This window comes from Gasterosteus aculeatus, chromosome 8, assembly GCF_964276395.1.
Source record: "Gasterosteus aculeatus chromosome 8, fGasAcu3.hap1.1, whole genome shotgun sequence".
Lineage (NCBI taxonomy): Eukaryota > Metazoa > Chordata > Actinopteri > Perciformes > Gasterosteidae > Gasterosteus > Gasterosteus aculeatus.
The window spans coordinates 9,678,967-9,704,022 of record NC_135695.1 but is presented as its reverse complement, the minus strand read 5'-3'; the positions used below and the strand labels follow the sequence as shown (position 1 = coordinate 9,704,022).

Here is a 25,056-nt window from a genome sequence, read left to right as displayed (position 1 = left end):
CTATCCATCAGCACAACTTCAACCAAAGCAGACGACAGTGGACCCTTTGAAATGTATGTTATATATTTCAAAAGATTAAAAAAAAGGAGGGTAAAATGTGTTTATCTCAAACCCCAAAACACTTTGCAGTATTGCTGTGCGGGAAACAACATTTTCGGAGACAGGATGATGCTGAATGTTTAAGAAGGAAACTCAAAATCCACTCTAAACACCCGGGCAAGACTTGTAGCATGTTTCAGCTGCCTGTAAATGGCAAGAAAAATCTGCAGTTGCGTTTTTTTCTGGAAACAATGTTTAGTGCATAAGGTTACAGATAGTCAGATGATTCAGGGCATTTCATCAAAACAGAAACCAACTGATGTGTCAGTGAGGCACATGATATCTGATTGCTTCAGCAATGTCGGCGTGGGCTGAGGATACGGGGGGACGACAACCACCGCAAAGTCGCTCATCTTTCAGGGTTAAACTGAAACTGAAAGTCCTAAAAACCTGATCTACTTGCCAAACCGCAGCCATTCAGATTCCACCAGCAGCCATTGATATTCAACGCTCTCTTATTAACTAAGAAGCTTAAGAAAAGCAATTTGCATTTTCCCCATTCTCAATAGAGTAATACCTGAAGGATCCAATGTGACTGATGCAGTACATTTTACTTACCTACTGCGGAGTGAAAGAGCTTGTTCTTTCTTACATTGCAGTTGTTCAGTCACTAAGAGGACCAACACATTACTTGATATCCTACGTGAATCAGGCATTTCAGAAAAAGAAAATCCTGGGAATCTTTCCAGATTGATTGACTCAAAATAAATATGGGTATATGCATCATTGTTTTTCTCTGTGTATGTTATGTGCTTCAGCGTTACACTGTATATGTGTTTCTACGGAAGTTGGGTTTGTTCTGCCTGACGCATGCTTCAGCCTGTTGTTGCTGCTGTAGTCTATTGTCGTACACTTTTCTTTTTGCTTTTGTGTATTGTTCTTGTCAATCCGTTGTTTTTTTCCTTTGTCTATGAATTTTCATTACATTTGCTTTTGAGATTTTGTCATTTTATGCTGCCTTAAAAACTATGTGCGCTGTCCCCGCAAAATGAAATACATTTAATGAATTTAAATTTATAGTTTTGTCAAAGCCTCACAAATCAGTCATGAATCTAGTTGTGTTGCTTTGTGTCTTCCGAGGTGATCACCACACATCTCTGTAGCTTCGGAAGCTCGCGGTCACGTTTTTATAGCTTCAAACGGCTGTAAAACCATGTGGCGCTGCAACATGTACGCATTAAGTCATCTGATCTAATGTGCGCCTCAAAGGCAGCAAACACGGCCGGGGCTATTAAGATAGATTTGATTTAAATGGCACACCTCGGTCAGGGTTAAAATAATCAGAGGTCTGATTTCATTAGAGCTGGACACAGAGGAAGGATATTATTCAGCACAGAAAACCTCAAGTCCGGCTTAGTGGAACAACATCCTGCAAATCCCCGAATCCGCTCCTTCGCTGTGACCTGTGCCGCATCCCTCTTCACCTCTCCCCCTGCCTGTTCTTACACTGTGTTCATGTGACGAGCACACTGACTCGTGGGCCTCGTTTGCATAAATCCACCTCCCGTGCAGTTAAGCTTCCGGGTCTTTGTTAATCCAAGAAGCACAGCACAAAGATAAACCAAGAAACAATGCACAAAAAGATTAAACATATTGCACTTAAGTACATCTTGAAATAACGTTTTTACAGTGAAACAGATTGTTTGGATGGCACAAGATTGTGCCGACATTAGGATGAGTAATGGGAACGCTCCTTCTCAAAGTCTTTCTCATCATACTCTCTTTCTCTCTCTCTCTCTCTCTCTCTCTCTTTCTCTCTCTCTCTCTGTCTCTCTCTCTGTCTCTGTCTTTCTCTCTGCAGAAATTTGCATTCAATGAGGTCTTCATTTTCCATCATCCCCTGGCAGTTTCCCTCCATTAACCGAGCACACTATGCCAACTTCCTAACCATGCCAATCCAATCACAGTAATCGCTCAAGAGGCCAGAGGCCAAAGAGCTGCAGCTGCGTTCCCGAAGGCCCTGATGGCAACAAGCGTGCCTTATGCTTGAGCCCACTTTAGCACCCCAGAAGTGGGGGATGCGATGATCATAAAATACCCAAATAAGTTTCCAAATTAAGTATTTAATTAATCATTTGTTAGATACATTTTGAGCCACACATCTTCATTTTAATCAGACTAGAAACTCTACATGCAGGTAGTGTAGATAGAGGACCACAGACATATCATATTTTGTCTATCCATCTACTCTATGAAGTACACATTTTCAATGCAAGACGTTTGATTTTATCCTTGTTATTATTTATCATTTCTGTCCCATTTGTGGCGCATCTTACACCTAGACAGTTACACAACATATAGAAGACAAAACTCAGTACGTATTTGAAAACATTTAATTTATTATAATATTATGCTGGAGATTAACAACAAAACAGAGTAGCAGGACAATATATTAGAGCAGGTTTCGTTACGTTTCACTAAAGCGTCACTGGTTAAGTCAAATGATATTACTAGAGATGTTTTTCAGAACTTGGAAAGAGAAACAGCTAACTGCTAACTGGCTGTTTGTTTCATCCTGGTGTTCTGGCTTCCTGCTACAACAACATTAAAATTTCTACACAAATGTAAATGTTAAACTGATATAGCACATTTAGTTGAATTCTGAGCATCCCTCCATGAAATAACAATATGCTGCAAATTATATGTTCATTATTAAATGTTTTGTAAATTTATAGCCATATATTATTTTTTTGCCGTTTCAAAAATATAGCCCATCCTTGTATTTCGCCGTGTTAGGGAACAATTTTCTATATTCACTTATTTCTACACTATGCACATTGGTATGAGTTGGTGTCTTGTTTATGTATATTGCCGAGCAATAGCTGGGTGAGGTTCCTTAAATACAAAAACAAAAACCCATCTGGGTCCGACATGTGATGAATATGAATCAAATAATAGCCAACTTCTTTAACATATTATGGTGTAAAAGTATTGTGCCAGCAAGCATTTGGTCTCACTCCCCAGATAAAAGTTGATTTAGATGAAATTGCTATTTTTAGATGTCCAGACAGATGATTGTGTCTTCTGTTTCGTAGGAGAGATCTCTGCTACTAAAGAATCATTTTGGGGAGATTAAAGATGTTGATCAAGTGCTTCAATCTGTGGAGACTTACAGGCCAAAGGCTCAAATTCTTCATTATGCTGTAAAAGTTTTGTTTTGGCCAAAGTTCTCTTCAAAATGAATACAGGTCTTCACTTCACTGTAAGTAAACTGCGGTTACATTGAAAGTCTTCAACTTGACCTACAGCTGTCATGGATCTCAGTCTCTGTGGGGAAAGTCCATTGTAAAGGTCAAACAAAACAAAACAACGCTAACCATGTAAGTCATTCCGCTGTCTTCTATATTATTGTCTATTCACACATCAAGCCATTGTTATCTATCAAAAATCTTTATATAAATATATAATATATATATTTGTATTTACATCTCTCTTCAAAAAAAGGTTAGTAGTGCTGTGCAGTCTATCCTATCAGAGTTAAATTCACATAAACAACCACATGTGGAGGTCAGTCCAGGTAACATCCCCACCCAACCCACCCAAAACAAAAACAATCAGAGTGGTAGACCTGTACTTAAAGGAATTACAAATTCTCAACTTCACCACCAAACGTTTGTGGTTGCCTCTTAGTCTTTTTGTCTCTGTAAGGCCGTATCTCCGCCATCAGCGGTGTTGCCACGGCGACAGCAGAACAAGCAGCATGGTCGCCAGGGTCAGAGGTTCGATACACGACCTGTGAGCTGAGCCTCGAACGACCTGAGAGAGATCATGAAACAATGTCACGTGACAAGAACATCCCATGAGTTTGAGAGGGAAACGGTGGATGTGAAAGGAGGCACCACCATGACCAACCTGTGGAGGAGGGAGGTGATGAGGAGGGACGGGGCGACGAGCAGGAGCCAACTCCTTTGTTCCTGCACTACGACCGCTGGATGCGTCACCTGAACAGATGCAGTGACAAAGTACATCCCAGCATAAGTACACAAGCATTTGGTACTGAAATGTCAGATGAGCTTCAGTTCGCTTTATCAACGCTGCCTGACCTGCTCCACAAATGCCCATTTGATTATGAGCAGGTTGTAATTTGACGCTATTTATCATAGAGAAGTGGATTGTGTCATTTAATGTTTTGAAGAGACATAGTGATCCTGCAATATCTTTGTTAGGCTTTCATACTTCTTTACTTTACTGCAGCATTATTTATTATTTCTTGCTATAGATTCTTTTCTGCTCCTTTACTAACGACCTTTCACACGTTCTTATTAACACCCGCTGGTGTTAGTGTGCGACGATCCGTTCCCGTTGAGTTATCTGTTATAAGTGTTGATTGAAGGGTCGTTAGCTGGTTGAGCCACAACTGAGCCGGTGTGCTTCTGCCTTAAACATTGTCACCGGACACACATTCAAAATAAAAAGACAAACAAACCAACACACGTACAAACGCACACACACAAACAGATCAAGTTAGTGCGCATACGGCTGGATAAACCAGCTGCTTTGACACTTTCTTGTGTGTGTGTGTGTGTGTGTGTGTGTGTGTGTGTGTGTGTGTGTGTGTGTGTGTGTGTGTGTTGGCAGTACACCAGCACCTTGTGGGAGGAACCTGGGTAAATGAGTGGATTAGGACAGGAAGAAGTCAGACTGTGCTGGCAGCTAAACGCACGCACACACACACACACACAGTTACACGTATCACCTGGAGACTCTGTCCCTAAAATCACTCACAGCATGCTCTGTCCTGACAAAGACACACAAACACACACACACACACACACACACACCTACACACGTACTTGGGGAGAAATGTGATTCTGTCTCACAATACACCTGCAGTACAATAGACAAAGAGCCTCTTTCAGTCACTGAGGAATGAGGTGAGTTGTTACACACTCACACAAATATTAAATCTCATAATAATAGAGACATGAAGAAGGTAGGAAAACACCCTTATAAACACACGCACACACCAGCACGCACACACACAATTTTAGACATTTAAACCACAGACAAAAAAAAATCAGTCTTAGAGACGCACAATGTTTTTGTTGTTCAGTCTGTGGCGATGATCTAATCACAGCATAATGTTTACTAGTTAGAATCTGGCCTTTCTATTGAGCTTTAACAAATAGATGCATAGGGCGAAATATGGGACACATTACATTACAGGACATTTAGCAGACGTTTATTTGGACATTTATCCAAAGCGACTTACATTACATTTTTAACCCATGGCTCTTACATTTTGCCCGGGGAGCAATTAGGGGTCAGGTGTTTTGCTCAGGGACACTTCAACATGGGGCATGGGGCAGCCAGGACTCAAACCACCAACCTTGTGGTTCCCAGCACACCCTCTCTACCCCCTGCGCCACGACACCCTGCTCTTGGCTGTGAAAATAGGTGTGTGCGTGTGTGTGTGTGCGTGTGTGTGTGTCAGCTTAAGTGGGCCTCTCCTCCCACCAGTGCTGAAAACCTTTGTGCCACATCTAGTTTAAACTTGTTATGGGAACAAAACCACATAGCATTATTATTGCTGTTAAAGTCTCTGCACAACCTTTTTGTTACTTTTGTCAGAAAATAAATTGGAATTATCTAAAGAATAAGGCATATTGCTATTAAAGGGCTTTTTGATGAAGAGGTAAAATAGGCTGCAAAAGGATGGTTCAGAGTATGGTGTCTGGTTCAGTTGAGCAAAATAAAGACCAACTGCTGAATCATGAAGTTTCATACGCATGACAGAAGACCTGCATATGAACAGCAACAGTAACTAGGATGTTGACTAACTTAATATTCTTGCCCAAAGGTTACTTTACACCACTATACTTCAAAGGGAAAGCATTTTACACCATTACATTTTTTACATAACAAAATGAAATTACAAAAAGAGTTTAAAGGAGTTAACCATCAACATACAGTATAGAGTACAAGATTTATATTAGCTCCACCTTAACCAACCACAATAATACATGTTAAAGATTAAACAATAAAATGCTATAGAGTCTAATAATTATCAATAGTAAACACCTAATCTTTCAGCAAAATGGAGACTTTATTTTAACACAGCTGATGATAAGAATCCATTTTTCAATTCAGGAATTTTTACTACTTAGTATTTTAAACTGGGGTGTGAAGTGGATGAGTTTAAATACTTCCTCCATCCCAAACTACATAACTAATATCTAACATATAACATCTAAAAAATAAAAGCTGAGTTGATTACTGTAGAAACATTGCGCCAGTCGCAAATACTAAAAGGGCAGCAATTCTTGTCATATTTAACATATCATATTTAATAAACAAACAAATCCATTGTTTAGTTGACATAATTAAATAAATACTGCATTAAATAGACATACATATATATATATATATATATATATATATATATATATATATATATATATTTTTTTTTTTTTAACTTATTATCAGAGCACAAATGTACCATAAGGTTTATTATTAGACTTAATGTATTAAATGATTGCACTCAAACTTCTAAAGGCTGCTTTGCATGTGCATGTTTGTGTTTGTGTTCTGAAAGCAGGTGGCAGAGAGCAGTCTCTTCTTCCATGCCCGTCATCATGTTTGTCTCTTAGCAACAATCAGAACATGTCACATGATGGAGATTTGGCAACAAAAACGTCCGCTCACAAACACACACAGCCAGAATGAGTGATGAACATTGTCCCTGGTCATATACTCATGAGGTAGTTTAACCTTCACTGAAATGAGGAATGAGTGCTTGTGATAATAAAATGGCAGAAGTGACATTTGCAGAATCAGAACGTTGCAGTGGTAGATGGCAGAACCTAGATCAGTGCAATTGCAAATGAGTCAGACATTTTAGCCCACTTCATTGACATCTGGAATGCAAGCAGCTTACAGCTGGATCCATGCACAGTTTGCCTCCTGAGAGGAGCTGAACTGAGAGTTAACAGAGCGACATTTATACATCATCCAATCCTGTCCGAGCAAATAAATGTGTCCGCAAAAAGAATATTGGACATTTTTGAAAACTGCAATTTCTCTGACATATGATGTAATGTGGAACATCCATTGTAGAGTTCAGGCATTAGTATCCAAGCCTCAACTTCAACAAATCTCCCACTTCACACATTACAGAGAAATTCCCTTTCATGCATTTCTTCACTTAGCCATTTTAGATCCAACAGACAAAACAGCTTCTTCCTAATGAAGGCAAACAACACTGGGTGTGTTTGTGCATGAACACTAGGTGTCACAGAGATGCGTTAGTCATGCTTTGATCTGAATGCTCTGTGTGTAAAGCAGACCTGAATTAATGCATTTTAGTGTGTAAGAAAGGCTGCATTTGTACGATCTTGTCTAATCACAGGAGGTAACCTCAGCTAGTTCAGGTTTGTGTGTGTTACGTGTGTCTGTCCATGTGTTAGAGAAATTAAAGATAATCAAAGACTTACTATGAGTTTAAATGGGAACTGACAGCGAAGGTGAATATGTGTGTGTGAGTTTGTGTTTTAATGATCGTATTTGATGTCAGATGCCCGTAGCGTATTGTACACAACTGTCAATTAAGGCCCCAATTATGCCCAATAGCTGCTCCTCAAGTTCTATGTATACAACAAACATGAATTCTTTCTCTATATTATACAAACACACAGACACACAGACACACACACACACACACACACACACACACACACACACACACACACACACACACACTATGCTAGGTGACCTTGAAAAGCGTCTGGATGGCTAGTGTGTGTGTAGGTGTGTAAATGTATCCCCAGCATTTCCAGCTGAATCAGTAATGAGCATTTCATTACTTCAGTCTCAGATCCCCAGGGATGAAACACACATAAATACACACACACACACACACACACACAGAGCAGGAAGAGCATTGCAAAAGGTAACTGAAAGAAAAGGCAGAAACAACAGTAGTCCATTTGGAGCGATCATCACGGTGGAAATATGGTCAAATACCAGTGACTTTTAAGCACCTAATGAGCCCTCGGACGCACTGCACTCCTAATGTTCTCCACTAATGTCATTATGGACTTAAAGAAACAGTCAACTTAATCGTTTAGATGAGAATCTTTAGGAATAAGGGTCCCTGGAGGGTAATTTTATTCTCTAGTATAGATACATATGTTGTAAGTATTTTATTCAGCTTATACTTTATTAGACTTTGATAGTCATGCTTCTTATCTCAGGGTGAAGGGATGAGAACGTTCAGCAGCTCCAAAGCTGTGCATACAACAGCTCATTTTGAAGGGATTGTTAGACGTTAAGTCTAAAATGATTAAATAATTGTTGTGTTTTACTTTTACAGACTTATTGGTTTTTCCTTTTAACATGTTATCGGAGGAAGGTTTGTGTTTCCACTTCACTCTAAATGGATATTAGGACAAGATGCTGTTGTCATGGGGACATATAGTTGGTGGCGCTAAAGGAAAAATCACAGGATGAGTCATTGGGGGACAACTTCAGGCAACCATGACTGTCCTGTACGTATGTTTCATGGTAATCCAGTGAACCGACTGACTGAACCTGCCGTCCCTCCAACCCCGCTGCTTGCATGGTTAGTTGTTTTGGGTTGCATTATTCATGTTGAAAGATCTATCGATACACGGTAGCTCACATGAAAAATGAAAGCACTGTTTTTAAACCACCTCGATGATGTAGGAAAATAAACCTAAAGAAAATGCTATGAATGCTACAGAAATTACTTTTTGCTTTTTAAACTGTTTACTGCATATTAAAGTCATTCACGTCAAACAGACCAAAAAGCGATCTCCTGCTCCACTGTTCCCAAATTAGTTCTGTGGGGACTGAAATGTAATATCCATGTCAAAGGCTTGTGCTTGTTTGACGCAGAGAAGCATCTTCCCAAGGTCGTACTCACAGAGGTCAAACGGAGCCTCCAGTGGAATCACGTGACCATTGGAGGAGACAAGTAGGGGGGCGAGCTGAAGATTGAATGCAGCGAGGGACTGGGATTGGAGGCAGATGAGAGGCGGAACGCGGCGGAGCGATTGGTCGGAGGTTGTACATTGATGTAAGCCTATGGGGCTGTTGGGTGTTGGTGTGTGCGGCATGTGAACACTCATTTGAATACACGAGTGAAGCTGGAGGAGCTGACAGGGAAGACGAGATAAAGCAAGGGCTTCTTTCAAAAGGTGAAGTGTGGGAATAACTGCAACACTGCTGAGAGGAGGACTAATAAATAGATGATGTCTAATCAGATTTGCCTGAACAAACTCAGTCAAGTGCAGAGACAAGCAGGGAAGTGGACATTAACACGAGCTGACAGGACACTGCAAACAGGTTGATAGACAAGCCTTCAGAGTGCAAACAGGACATGAAAATATAAGAAAATATTGATATGCTTGATAGAAGTTATGGGTATATTGAAAGGAGCAGTGCATGGAGTCAACCATAGTCTCTGATGTGCCCCATTTAGTATAAAGTTCATTTCTTTTATCTCTTTCGGGGTGAGTTAAACAAAAGGGAGAACCATACGTCGCCTTGAATGAGAGAGACACTGAGAGCAAAGTGATCTATCATTTTAACTCAAGCTTATTAAACATTGCTGCATGACGGAAAATGCAGCATGTGAGCGCTATTATTGTGTTTTTTCTGTTACTGCCTATTCTCCTGTGCTGTCTAAGTGCTCCTCCCTATCTTCTTCTCCCACCCTTGATGTTTCTTTGTGTGTGCCTCTATGTGGGTACGTGGTGTGTGTGTGTGTGTCTGTGTGTGTGTGGGTCTGTGAGTGAGTGAACCAGCTTTTGTCATATACCCCCAGGTGTGAAAATTGGGCTATAAACAAATACAACTTAAAAACAGATCATAGATATTTCATTTCTATATAACTGATTTGTATAATTAATTTTGTTGGAATTGCAATGATTTGCTCTATTATTTCATTGGCAATGTTTTTTTACAATCCAGGGAACCTCACATTGAAGCCAAAAGATTTCAGAATGTATCTCTGTTAAAATACCCAATTTCACCACAGAGACAAACATTTGAATAGCCTGGCACAAAAAATTATTTCAGTCTCTAACACTTCCATTTATAAAAACAGCACGAGGGGTAAAATTTATTTCATAAAACCCTTTAAAATAGGACTTGAACAGCAGGAGCCGCACACCTTGAGCTTCAGCTCTCCAGAGAAGGCCAAAGAACAAGTGAACCCTCTCGCTGGGAGGCAACAGTGCTAAAGACTAAAAAAATCTATATAAATTCCCGAAAGCCGCAGTTGGCCACCGTTCCTTTATCAAACAGTGAGGTCAACTGAAAATAAAATACAAATTTTACTCTTACGAGGAACATAACTGTCTCACTGATTTTTGGACAACAACGGAGGCCAAAGCCACAGATGAATGAAAAGGATCTATTCATTGTTGTTCCGATTGGTTTTATTGGCATTGGCCAGAATATCTCCTTAGTTATTTTGCATTTCTCAAATTTAAAAAAGAGTGCACGTCTCGTCACGTGCTTGAAAGTAGGCATGTAAGTACAACCCTGACCTCCGTGCTTTCGTTTAGGAGAAATGTAATTGATGGTGAACTTTTTGCTGCCGACATTCTATGTTGCATCTGACAGGTTAGCTCATTGAAGACAGCATGAAATGTATTTCTAATGCATACAGCTCATTCGTATATAATTGAGAACAAGGGTTGCTCTATCTGCTACAATGCAAAGCATTATAAGAAGAAAATGCTTCATGCTGGATCTCCGGAGTACATTCGCTGTATAGGTGGGATACTGATTGCATTGGTAGCATATTTTACACCCTGATGTTCTCCAGGACATGCATGTACGAAGGAAGCAGGTTCATTATTTACAGCAGAATTAGGATTAGAACCCAATACGAACATGATTTGGACGGCAAATTAACCAAATCCCACGGCCCTATTACACAAAGGAGAAAAGAGGTTACAGAAAGCCCAATGCAAAAACACAACAGCCCATGTAGCTTGGCCAAGAGAGACTGCATACAATCGGCTACAATCTGCCACACGTCATCAAATAAGGACCCATGGGAGGACAGACTACCTGGTAGCCATGGTTACAGGGTTTGAGTAATCCTTTTGAATATGCATTCCCTTACATACGAGCTCCATAATATATAAACACAGTGTGTGTGTGTGTGTGTGTGTGTGTGTGTGTGTGTGTGTGTGTGTGTGTGTGTGTGTGTGTGTGTGTGTGTGTATTTAAAGAAGAACAATTGTAATGATGCAGCATTCATTTGTTACAGTCAACAGAAGAGAAGCTGGGATTACATTAACATTATTGACAATATAGGACCTGTGTATGTTGGAGGAGAGAGAGAGATCGGAGAAGAAGCAACTGAAGAAGAGATTGTGTGGTTTGAAAAAAATGAAATCAATCAGTTTAATGGGTCTGAACTAAAGGGGAGGATGACAGGTGACCTATCGATGAACGAGAAATGGTAAAAAAAGAAAAAAGAGAAGAGAGAAAAGAAAAGAGAAAAAAACGGCAAAAGAGGTTCCGTTCACAACGTCTGGTAACGTTTTCACCCTGTGAGTCCGGCTGTCATCGTGGGAAAAGGTGTTCCTGGAGAAACCAGCTCCAGGGGCAACTACTGTAAGGTGTTTGTACGTCTGTATACATATTTACTAAACATAAACCCCTTTGCAAGCTACCCCTGTCTACATGCATGTATCTTCTTTCACCTATTTACACAATACATACCACATCTTCAGTGTAACATTCATTTCCAAACAACAAATGATTACAATGTAAGATTAGAATAAACAGCTTTCCCAGCAGGACTTGCCTTCCTCTTAATTTAAGATACCTGCTTTTAACTGCGCATGTGTTCAGACGTCTGCCTTGTTCTTTGCTTTTGATATGTTGACCGTGTTTAATAAGTGATTATCCCTCTCTGGGCGGAGATTATCTTGTAAATTGACTTACATCAAACTATATTAGGCTGTGGACTGTCTCAGCATGATTAAAATAACTTCTCACTATTACCAGTAAATGTTCCACATGAACCAGGCTTGGCAATGAAGCGTCAGGTTTTGAGGTTTGATTCCAGCTCTTGACTGATATTTCCTGGCAAATATCTTGTTCTCTTTTCAGAACTCAACAAAAGCCCAAAACGTCATGAGAATTAATTAGAGGACAGGGAGGATATTTTCTTTGTAATTTGTATCTTTGATCAAATCTGCAGCTCAGGGATGGAGAGGGAACCTATTTGTGTGTGTGTGTGTGTGTGTGTGTGTGTGTGTGTGTGTGTGTGTGTGTGTGTGTGTCGGCTCATTATTAAGAAGTCAAGAAGCGTCACACGACAGGATCCGCTCGGTCCGTCACACAGAGAACTGAACCATCCATAAAACACAGCGGATTACACAAAGATGCTGTGGTCACAGACGTACCGCCTGAATGAGAAACAAACACTTAAATCTTCCGCGTGAGGCACATGGCGAGCACGCCACGCACAAACAAGACACCATCAACACTCATGTGGGTATGCACATCCACATAATCCAAAATACTTTCTTTCTCACAAAAGCCAAATTGTATTTCTGTGCTCTTCCTCTGCTGTGAAATAATAAGCCTCACATAAAACCAATCCAGGCATGTTTTGTAGGCAGAATTTTAAAAAGAAAGAGAGACAGTCAGTTTGGACACACTGATTTAAAAGCAGGTCTATCCAAAATCAGTGACCTGCATTACTTCATTTGGTGTTCTATTTATACATTAACTAAACACGACAGCATTTAATACAGCATGAGAAGGGAAATCATTTTAAAAACAATTGGTCCCAGTGATTTGTGTGGTCTAGCTGATGCTCAGTCACTTTTTCAGCTTCAGTGCGTCTGAGGCTTATGCATGCAGATGACCCGAGCGGGTAAACATGCATAAAATACTGTTAGGTCACTTTTCATTATGATTCTTTCTTCACGCATTCATTGTGGTTCAAGAAACACCATCAGCTTTTTAAATCATTACCAGCTATTTTCTCCATAAATAGCCAATGTACCAGTTTCACGCCACATTCAGGTTAGTAAAGATATATCAAATGACCAAACAAATACATTTTGATGGGTTAGATAAGCAGGTGATGCAGTATAAGGCAACAAACATTCAAGGTGGCTCAGCTTTTTTATCATTCCTCCCATCCGCAACTCAACAATTTCAACCAAATTTAAAAAATAGCCTTAATGCACAATTGAGGGATATCTTGAATATTTTCTCCTCCCATTTGTGTTTTGATTAAAGGTATTATAATTCTTTAAAATCATCTCACAAGAGCACAAGATCTTGTACACAGTTTGTTATTTGTAAACCACCGACACAAAATGTTAGTCTAAGTCTTGTTTTGGACACTTGTAAATGGCTTATTTTTGCGTACTTATTCTGATATGAGTTTCCTCAACCGGCTACCGCTCATTAACCAAAGCAATCTTTATCACTGCATCACAACAGCTGGTGTTCCCAAAAAATGTAACACTGCAGATCATTTGTATAATCACACGGTTTCTGTCAAAGCAACAAATAAATATTAAAAAATATGGATTTTACCTTAAATTAAATATCTAATGTTAGTAAAAGAAAATGTTTATACAACATTCAGACATAAAGATAAAGGGATGGAGGGGGGGAAGAGGCAAACCACACCTACTCCATAATACCACGGTTGGAGCTTGTAACGCATCACCTTTGTGATACGTGCTTCATTGGCTCTTAGCCAGATCACTTACTGAGCTCCAGTGTTGGTTCATGTTCCGAGCCACTCGTGTGTCTATTCCCTTTTGACCTGCATCCCTGTGGCCGCGGATCCCTTCCTGCAAGTACCGATCGCTACCAAAGCTTCACACTGAGATCAAGACTTGTGTTTTGCAGGAAAGCAGAAGTAGGCAAAAGGAGATCAGACTAAAAGTCAACATGACAAACTGAACTTTCTTGATCAAAGATAAGAAGATGTAATAATGATGAAACTTCTGTTGTAGTTTCTTTGTTGTTTCTTCTTACCTAATAGCAAATGTTGCATGTGCGAGGAGGTTATGAGCCACTGTCCTACAGTCCATTGTTACAACAACCTTCTCTGCTTTTTGTCGGCATACTGAAAAACACTCACGGCTCCAGTAATGATGAGAAAAGTGCGAAGATAATTAGTGTGACAATGACTGTTGACCCTTTTACCTCCTGCCACCGGAGAGAGAGACTTGATCCTTGCTCCTCAATAAGAGCTTTGGGACGGACGGACGGACGTCAATATCGACAACGGTTTGACTTCACAACTTTGTGTCTGTGTGTGTGTGTGTGTGTGTGTGTGTGCGTGCGTGTGTGTATGTGTTTCACCCTTGCTCCTGTGTGTTGCTAGCTGAGTGGTATGATGTATGGTGTGCGCTGGGCCAAACTCAGCTGTGGTAATATTTTAACTTTTTGTGGTTGGCGTTTTGCACAGGTGATTGGGTCATACATGTCATACATGAACACACTGCCACGAGACAATGACTGTGGTATGATATTTCAATATTAAAGACGTGAAAATATATCCAACTGAAAACAATTAGCACCAACACAAGGTGCTTAAAGTTAGGTTTAAATTTAAATTCAAACCCCAGTAATATTTTACAGGGCTCTATATTGCATGGCTTTTTATGTATCTTTACTACTGCTACCACTACAGTGCTCCTAAACAGACTTCTCACATTGAAAAGGGTGGTACAATTTGAGAATAATCTTACATTTCTTCATTTCTCATCAACAATTATGATATTACATCACATCATCATATTACGACATTAACTCTGTGGGATGCAAACGCCTGTCAAGGTTCATAGCTCTTCCTGTGACACCCATTTATTATGTTCAAGCATGAGCCCGCTAAATAAGTCAATATGTAATTATGGTTTATGTTTTTGGATGACCAGGCTGTTGGTGCATCCTTTTTCCCAGCCGAGGTGGAAATAAACTGCTGAGACGGGCAGAAAGTGGGGTGAAAAAAGAAAGAGGTGGAGGGGCAGTTGACTCCATCTTTCGGTACTCTCCCTGCCTCTGGGCATTTCCCTGCTGGCACAAGATGTGTGGAGGCTGCGGCATTTTGAAACCCCCACCCTGACAATGAACTCTGTGCCTGTGTGCATGTGTGTTTGATTGTGTGTGTGTCTGTGTGTGTCTGCGGTATGTCCCGATGTGTTATGTTTAAATCATGATACCTACATGTGCACAGGCAGAAGACAAGCTTGCAAGTGTGCTTCAATTCACATGCCAATAATATTTGCTGTTCTTTTTTTGTATGTTTTTGTATATGCGCGTGTGTGTGTGTGTGTGTGTGTGTGTATGTGACTCACCGTTTTCCACACCAGATGCTTCGCAGCCATCTTCATCATCGCAGTCATCTCCGCTGCCTCTTTCCATCTGTGCACTCCCTCCCTCCTCTTCTTCCACTTTTCCTCTGCTTTTGCTCGCCCAGCCAAGGTCCACTAACAGTTCCTAAACAAAACATGCAGAGTCGTGTTTTCACGCCGTCTGGGGGCATTACAATGTATTCATTTTGTGGAGACTAAACCCCAAAGGCCACCAGCCTGACATCACCCTAACCTGAATCTAACCTTTACCTTAAACAAAGTCCTCAACATAATAACAAGTGATTTGCATGATGGGCATTTTTTACCCCATAAGGAAGACGAGGCTCCAAAATGTGACTGTGTATTATGTTCTCACGCGAAATGTAAAACAGCCCTCTTGTCGAGCAGCGTCAGCGATCACATTTGCAATTCGTTCCCTTCTCCAAATTGCAAAACTACATCTACTACTGTCATTCCATCAGCCTCAGTTGAACTTTGTGTGCTAATTAGCAAATGTCAGCATGCAAAAAGTCAGCATTCAAGAGCTGCAAGCATGGCTGTAGAATGTCAGTGTGTTTTTGTGGATATTTTAAGTATTTAACTGACTTGACAATGTTTAACAGGAGTGCAAGAGAGAATAGGCTTCAACATCTGCTCTGACAATACGACGATCACGAGAATGCAGCAATAATGAACAACAACAAAGAAATTATGTCATTTCTTACTCGCTGAAAGCAGGAAACAACCACATAAACACTTTTGTGCAAACACATTGTAACAAAAAATGAATATATACATAAAAAGGTGTACTCAACACTGAATACAAGAACATAACAAATTGGTTTGCGGTGTAAAAGATACGTTTTTTAGAGACTCAAGGAAGATAATGAATCAGTTCAGTCTGAGGGCAGAGATAAGGCAAAATATATGGCATTTAGATTGTACTTATTTTACTTCAATAACTATTTCTACAAAGCAAAGCTGCGTGATGCCTCCAAAATTAGAACCTATATCATAATGATTTGAGTTAGCTGACACTGATGTTTTATAATTGTTTATTAAGAACTCCATTGTCATGCAGGGGAATAGTAATTACAGCTACGCTTCCATGAATAGAAGTTGCTTGTTATTAGATAACCAAATCCATTGTACAGTCCAATATCTAAAAATGGCAGGAAATATAATCCTTTAACAAAATAATTATGGCATAAGCTGTTGCTATATATTGTGGTGCATATACACTGAATGAGTATGCAAACGCTGTCTATAATGTGTCTATTTCTAATTATACTGCTCTTTTTATATGTATGTTTTTATCTGGAACAAAGGAAATGCACTAAAATATTCATATTTTGAGTGAATAAAAAATGCAGAATATATTTCTGCTATTGTCTAGAATAAGTTTCAAATTTGGATACATAAGGAGGGACATCTGGTCTCCACTATACAGTACGTGTGGAGCAGCCTGTGGAAAGACAGACCTTCGTGAACAAAGGTTATTATATGACAGCATGTCCGAAGGGACATTGAGACAGACTCTGTGCAGTGATTCAGCATTATGTCATTAGAACTTAAATGGCTGAGGGAAGAAAAAAAAACACATTACAGCAATATTTCCACCACAACTTTTTTCCTGTCACGTGCAAAAGCTTGCAGTCGAACAGAATGTGAGTGATGAGGCAACAAAAGCCTCCAGAGAAACAAAGAGACCTACAAGTCAAATAATGCAAGGGTGGCAGCTCCATAGTGGTCCGTCTAAATGACAGGAGAATAAAGAACATTTTAAAAGTATGTTCATTTTGGATTTAATTCCAGCTATCAGATGATCAACACTCATTAGTTAACATTATTAGGTCAAGATATTTTCTAAAACGTAATAATAATGAGTAGTGGGCTGTACCTTTGGAATATCAGCACTATGAATGATGTACAATACCAGTGTAAAGTTGGGACTCACTTCTTCACAACTAGTTGTACACTATGTGAACAGGTCTAGGTGTTAAATAAAAAAGGACATTTTAAACCCATACCTATCGTTGCCTTATAACAGTTACTTTGCAACCTTATCAGCACAAAAAAATGGTCACATTGAGTCCTTCCACGATAGCTACGATCTTCTTTAGAAACTTCCAGGAAATCGCTGGGGTCAGACATCCATCCATCCATTGTCAAACTGCTTATCCTGCACACAGGGTCGTGGGGGGGGGGGGGGGCTGGAGTCCATCCCAGCCAACTTCGGGCGATAGACAGGGTACATCCTGGATTGGTCGCCAGCCAATCACAGGGCTTCACAGAGGCATACAACCATTCACACTCACATTCACACATCAAACGGGCAATTTAAAGTCCCCAATTAACCTAATTGGGGTCAGACATGTAGAAAGTTAAAAGTTGTGGCCAATTAGGCCAAAAAGGCCCTTGTTAAACCACAACATGTTATTTTCACACTTTTTAAATGCTTGTATAACATGTTAATTGTTGACCTATAGAGGTGTTGTTTATTTCAATTACCTTTAGAGCTTCATCAACTATTATAACAGACAAAATATTAGAGTGCTATATATCTTCTCTAACTTCTAACATGATATGTGATGAGCATATTTCCCAAATTGGCTACTACTTTAAACAAAGAAAATTCTGTGATGAAACAGTTTCCTGGAGTCCCAAACCCCCTACGTACTTACTGTATTCTGCTGTCACTGACTGAGACCGCTGCCCTCACAGGGCCGATAAGGCTTATCCTGGTTGGCTGAACATACACACAAAAATGCATAATTGCATGGATAGGAAACTGGCTACATTAATAGAATCCCATTAGAGGGCAAACCCACTGCTGCCTTGGTCTAATTAACAACATTGTACCTCGTTAGCACTGTGAAAAATAAGAAGAGAGGGAGGGAGTAACAGACGGACAGAAGGATAGACCTCCAAAACACGCCCGATAAAATATAAATAGTAGTAAATAAATAATCTTATTTGCTATTGTGTTCTTTCTCCAATCTTTTTACGCAGCAAGTGTGTAATAAGCACACATTACGGGCATGGACGTTTAAATGCGCATTAATGTGTGTGCCTCAGATGAATGATCCCCCCCCACAGAAAAAGCACTGGTGCAGTTAAAGCATAAAAAGAAGCAGGTCGAGGGTTTTTAAAGCTGGTTTTAAACTATGGTGTCTATGGTACTTACACACCGGGTTTGTCCGTGTGAGATATAAACACTGCTCAACCTCCAGAACTTAAAATGCAATACAAATGAGCTGTGCCGTTTTGTCTGACTTTTCTTAATGGTTCATGATTTTGTCTGTTAGCGTTGCCATCGTCAATTCAGCAGGAAAACAGGTCCAAAGACATTGATTTGACTTTCTTCATAGTGTTTGAGCATGCGTGTGAGAAGATTCACGGATGCTTCAAGCAGAGAATAATAGGACATGTACGGCATACATAGAATTAATGGGCCGGAGAAAACAAATCTCCTACATAAGTGATGGCACAGTGTGTGTGTGTGGTGTGTGTTTGTGGACGTGGCCGCAGGGTGGGGGTTGAGGGGAGGGCACTGGCTTGCCATTGGCCAAAATCTGCAATAACATGTTGCATAAATAGAGTGTCTGAAATAGGGCCGATTCCCATGATTTTCCAAAGCCAAACAGCCCTTAACCGAATGTACCAGATTTTATGGGCAGGATACCATTTCCACTTATGATAAATAACTGAGATTGTTAAAGATAGCGCTGAAGGAACTTTCTGCTATGTGGTTGGCATCAAAAATTCAGTTTGAATTGATTTCTTGATCCTATTAGCACACAGCCTGTATCAGGGTTCCATTGTTATCCAAAAGTAATGAAACCCAACACCATCAATTGCTGCTAAAAATAGCTCCCCAGCAAAAGCAGTATATTCCTATTTGATCGGCTTGGCTCATTGTTTAAGGAAATATACTGACAGCATGTCTCTCAAAACGACTTGAAAACCCCCCAAAAACAAGTATGCATTTGTGGGTGTGCAGACTGGGTGTGAACGTTGATGTTAGCAAGACTCCAGATACTTGATGGAATTTGTTAACAAAAACATAACCAGGCTGACCCTTTAATGGTTGACATACAACACATTTTGTTGTTGACTTCTTTGTCATTTGTCTGTACTTTCCCGCTGTCTGCCTTTCTGTCTGTCCAGCTGTCTCAAAAGGGCCCAGAAAACCGCTGAATAGTCCCTTGAGCAAAATATGAATCATCATCATGAATAACCTTGATGTATCATTTTATGAATCATTCATGCAAATCTTATCCCTGTATTACCATGCAGTTCGAAGCTTTTAAAGTGCAGCATGAATCCAGTTTAATTGTTGAATTCATTATTTTATTATTGAATGTTACTATCTATATCTGTTTGGAGAGCTGACGCTTATTATATTGAGCAGCGGTTCACATGTGCATGATCACGAAGGATTGAGAGACGTGGACACATCACATCACATATACAAACACACACAAAAACAAACACATTCAACCCAGACCCCATGCAGCTTCCTTCAGAAACCGTGTATTAAATCTACATCCCATTTCAGAAAAACAGCAAGAAGTTGGACTTAATATTTCACGATAATAAAAATAATAATAACAGGGAAGGATGGAAATAACAACAGCATCATTGTTTAAGTATGGATATGAATAAATCAGTTAATTAAGGGCAACTAGACCTATTTGTGCACATTGCTAACCACCAACATATGCCAGGTTGTTAAGGTGACTACAAAAGATATTAATGCCCTATGGAAGTTATTAAATCCCCAACAGATCCTCTTTCTTATTCTAACGTCATCTCCATCAAAACAATTAGGTTGTTAAATAGTTAAAGACGAAGAGAAAGAGACACTGACCTCTTTCTTTTGGCCGTGGCTATGAAAACCTGATATATTCACCGTGTGAGACATACAAAGTTCATGCTGATGCAAAGTTGACACTTTGATGAGACGACCGGAGAGTCGAAAGAAAGTTGTGTGGTACACCCAAATATGTGTAACCACATTTGGTATTAATGGGTAAGAGACTTTTGATAAGTAAAGGAGAGATATTGTTAAGCGGAACCTTTGGCACTGTAGTCGGCCATTCCCAGGTGCCTATTTGCGGACGGACTTCCTGCCCCCTTTAGATGCCATCTGGAGAAAGAGAAAGTGCCATGATTCTAGATCCGTGAAAACATCTCTGGTGGTGAATCTTATCACTTTCAGGTCAATAGATGTGTGTGGATAAGAAAACATATAGTGATGTTGCTAAAGGAAAGGTCAGAGGGTCCCTATATGCAATGTGAGTCATTCCTTGGGAAACTACTCTTAGACCGGATTTAAATATGTAGATACGGATATACATTGAAAGATCATGTGGTCATCCATGTGATCAAAATCATCTGTGGACTTTAAATCTATACATCAATGTTATATCAAGATGGCTTGCTCTGGATCTTACAAAACCCCCGTAAGGCAGCCGGCCCGGACTCTGTCTCTCTGCGCACCCTGAAGCATTGTGCTGACCAGCTGTCTCTGGTGTTCACTGACATCTTCAACATCACCTTGGAGACACGCCACGTACCAGACTGCTTCAAGGCCACCACCATCATCCCGGTTCCCAAGAAGCCCAGGATCATAGGACTCAATGACTACAGGCCCATCGCTCTGACCTCTGTAGTCATGAAGTCTTTTGAACGGCTAGTCCTGACCCACCTGAAGTCCCTCACCGACCCCCTCCTGGACCCGCTGCAGTTCTCCTACGGTGCCAACAGGTCCTCCAGCATCTGGACTCCCCAGGAACCTACGCCAGGATCCTGTTTGTGGACTTCAGCTCTGCCTTCAACACCATCATCCCGTCTCTGCTGCAGGACAAACTCTCCCAGCTGCACGTGCCCGACTCCACCTGCAAGTGGATCACAGACTTCCTGTCCGATACCACCCTCATTGGACTGATCTCTGGTGGTGATGAGTCCGCCTACAGGTGGGAGTCTGACCATCTGGTGTCGTGGTGCAGCCAGAAGAACCTGGAGCTCAACGCTCTAAAGACAGTGGAGATGGTTGTGGATTTCCGGAGGAACAGAGCCCCACCTTTCCCCATCACCCTGTGTGACTCCCCCGTCACCACTGTGGATTCCTTCCGTTTCCTGGGCTCCATCATCACCCAGGACCTCAAGTGGGAGCTGAACATCAGCTCCATCACAAAGAAGGCTCAGCAGAGGTTGTTCTTCCTGAGGCAGCTGAAGGAATTCAACCTGCCAAAGACGATGATGGTGCACTACACGGCCATCATGGAGTCCATCCTCTGCTCCTCCATCACCATCTGGTACGCTGCAGCCACAGCCAAGGACAAGGGCAGGCTGCAGCGTGTCATCCGCTCTGCAGAGAGGGTGATCGGCTGCAATCTGCCGTCCCTGCAGGACTTGTTCGCTTCCAGGTCTCTGAAGCGACCTAAAAACATCGTAGCCGACCCCTCTCACGCCGGACAAAACCTGTTTGTGCCCCTTCCATCTGGCAGGAGGCTGAGGTCCATCAGGACCAAGACCTCCCGCCACACCAACAGTTTCTTCCCGTCGGCCAACCGCCAAGTCAAATTCATTGTATGTCTGACATATTATGGCAATAAATGTTTCCTGATTCCTGATCAAAGTGTTGATGAAAAATGGATTGGACTATTATTTTTGCTCTCTGGAGCCATTGCCATGAGCATTGCTTTTGTTAAATTATACCTGTAAATATAAACTGGAATTCAAATGAAATTAAAAGTGCGAGCAGCAATGTACAGATCCTGGCTACTCCACGCACATCGGGGGAACTGGCCGGACCCTACAAACGACCGTCGGACAAAGCGTCCGCAAATACGTTGTCGTTAATCGCGTGGAGCGACGCTGGGAACACCGCTTTGCAAACTTTATCTTCAACATTATCAAGGTCTTAGGTCTTTTCGGACAACATTTGAGAGGGATCTGAGGAGCAGGGTATAAAATAAAAAACATTTTCATGGCAAATTGCGGTATTTTGCAAGGCTCAAATAGTTTAATATTCTTTCAAGCTTTATGGCATTTTTAAAGGCAAGGGTCTCAAGATCACACTGCCCAAATGTGGAAAACATCACCCATGCTTGTTTTTTGGAGTATATGTGTACCTGTGTTAGCTGCTCCAGTCTCTGTTTCGCCCCCTTCAGGACAGGATCTGTATTGCGGACAGTCAACTCGGGGTTCTCCTTCTGTGCTTTAAAACTGCTGCCAACCACACGACCTGCGTAACTACAGAAAGACAGAGCAGGAGAGAGACATGAAGTACTTTCTGTCCTAGTTCTTAGTAGGAGGGTGTGTCTCTGTGTGTGTGTGTGTGTGTGTGCGCTTGTGTGTCTCCCACTGCTCCAATTTTGTCACAGTCATTTATACTAGTGTGTTCAGTCAGGGTGTAGTGATTCACTTCAAGTGCAGGGGCGCGGACAATTACAAAAACACACACGCGCACACAAGCACACACCTACTCACAAACGGTTGTCACGGCAAATGAAACACAGACCTGCATTCAATATTCAGCTACGGGGTCATGAGTTTGTCTTCTGGCTGACTTCTCTGTCACTTGACAATGTTTGGCACGTATAATAAACATGAAAGAACTTGAACAGAAAATGACAAACAATTGGGTAGAATGGCTTAAATAGGTGCAAGTGTGCACCATCACTGAATGATCCTTGGTGCTATATAATATTCATTTCTGTGGTTTGTTGTGAGTAGGTATCACATCATCTTGTCTGCGTGGGCGGTCACAGTGGGTGAATCAAATGGAAAAAGAAGTGAGGAAAGAAGGAGGGGAAGAAGACAACAGTTCATGACTCAAAAGTTGCTGGTTGAACACTTTTAATCACAAACCGAGAAACCTCCAAGTCCACACCCGTGAAATCGCAAACACATTCTAAGCGTGGCTATGGCAACGGGGGACAAGGATCGTGGGAACCGGCGAGCAGTCAATCGAATATAAAAAAAAAAAACAAAGCTACTTGAATAATGCCAAGAAATGATTAGATGATGAAGACGCCAGCCTCTGGAGTCGTGCTAACCCTCGCGGGTCTGGATTCAGATCCACCCAGAAACTTAAGCCCCATGCATATCTCTAATTAACTTTCTCAAATGGCTGTTTTATTCTCACACTGATTTATTTCTGATACAAGGGTCATATTCTGGTTAAAGTCTTACTTAATTCAAAAAGTTCATGTCCTGAAGCCTGACTCACAAAGCAAGCGCAGCAGTCTTTGTGTTTTGGCTTCAATGAGTCTGACATTGGCAATCCATGATCACTGTTGTTACATAAATGCCTGAGCTGTCTCTGTGAGAATCGTTGCCAATCTAGCGTTGAGCAAGTTCACATTAAATATGCAGCCAACCGCTAACAACATCAACAGATCAAGAGCTGCATCTTTAATTCAAGAGAGGGTGAGACTCCTCAAGGGAAATCAGGTCATTAGAGAGGCAAAAATAATATGATGGATTGCGAAAGAGCTACATTGAATAAAAAAAACTAAATAAAGTAAACGTTTCACTGCTGACACGTTCAACATGCTGAGTGATCCGGAGAGAATATGGGAAAAAAAATAATGACTAAAATATTTGCTCACGTGTTTCATGCCGAGATTCAGTATTACAATGTGGTGCATAATAATACTTGTGGAAAGCTGCAGATAAAGAGGATCTGTAGTTTCTCTGCACAGTATCTGCTTAAACAGAGTCAGCAGATCCCAGTATAATATGAAGATGTATTTAATAATCAAAAATGACATTTCGAAACCTAAGTTAATGTCTCCGGGACCTATGTGGGCCATGATGACACACGTATACACAGACTGACAGGGGGAATAAAATTGCAATAACATGTAGTATGAGGCTAGAATTGATGTGGAGTGCTCCTAGAAGCTGTTATTGATTAGCAATTTCAGAATAAATGACAGACAGGACGACAATATTTTTTAGTGTCACTGCAATATCTCCCGCAGACGGGCTACGTGGAACAATTTCCATGACTATGACTGTGCAAGAAGTGATGGAACAATCAATTATTACAAGGAAATGCTCTGCTGTGATTGGTGCCGTAGAAGGAAGAATAAAAGAGCCAGGCTGGATGTATTACTGTATTTGTTGTTTGCAGGATGGAATATCATTAAATTCCGTGCCAGCCATAACATATCGGTTGAAAGTGGAATTGAGAGCATCATAGGAGGCCGGGTGGGAAGAAGTGGCTTTACTTGTTTTGATTTGACTGCCTTTGAGTATTCAATTAAAATGAGTTATGTTCCATCAGATTGAATGTAGGTGACGTTAATTGGACCTGGGCGTCAGATCTTTTGACTTCAAAGAAACAAGGCGGGATGTTAAAAATCTGTATTCTGTACAAAGGTTAGTGAAGTAACAGAGAAGAAAATAATGTGTTAATGTATCTGTAATTGCCATTTGGCAAATGTTCTTTGTCGGTTTCAGTAATAAAATGACATTTTGTTTTATATTTAAGTGGAGAAAAAAATACCAACAGCAACTGCACATCTTGAGCAATTTTCTTACATCCAATAACGCTCTCCGGATGAATGTATTGGACATTGTCGGGGAAGTGAATTAACTGTTGGCCAAATTGCAGAGTGACTGT

The 25,056-nt window shown here is 40.8% G+C and overlaps 1 protein-coding gene across 1 annotated transcript in view; it reads right to left on the bottom strand.

Annotated features, from left to right (window-relative positions):
* Positions 1 to 2,418: 2,418 nt before the first annotated feature.
* Positions 2,419 to 25,056, bottom strand: part of LOC120823767 (glypican-5) — a 36,183-nt gene continuing 13,545 nt past the window's right edge. Inside the window, exons 8-11 of the mRNA XM_040184048.2 lie at positions 22,556 to 22,676; positions 15,417 to 15,558; positions 3,952 to 4,040; positions 2,419 to 3,855 (exon numbers count right to left, since the gene is read on the bottom strand). Coding sequence (XP_040039982.1) covers positions 3,763 to 3,855; positions 3,952 to 4,040; positions 15,417 to 15,558; positions 22,556 to 22,676 — 445 coding nt within the window. The 3' untranslated portion in view covers positions 2,419 to 3,762. The remainder of the gene's footprint in view (positions 3,856 to 3,951; positions 4,041 to 15,416; positions 15,559 to 22,555; positions 22,677 to 25,056) is intronic.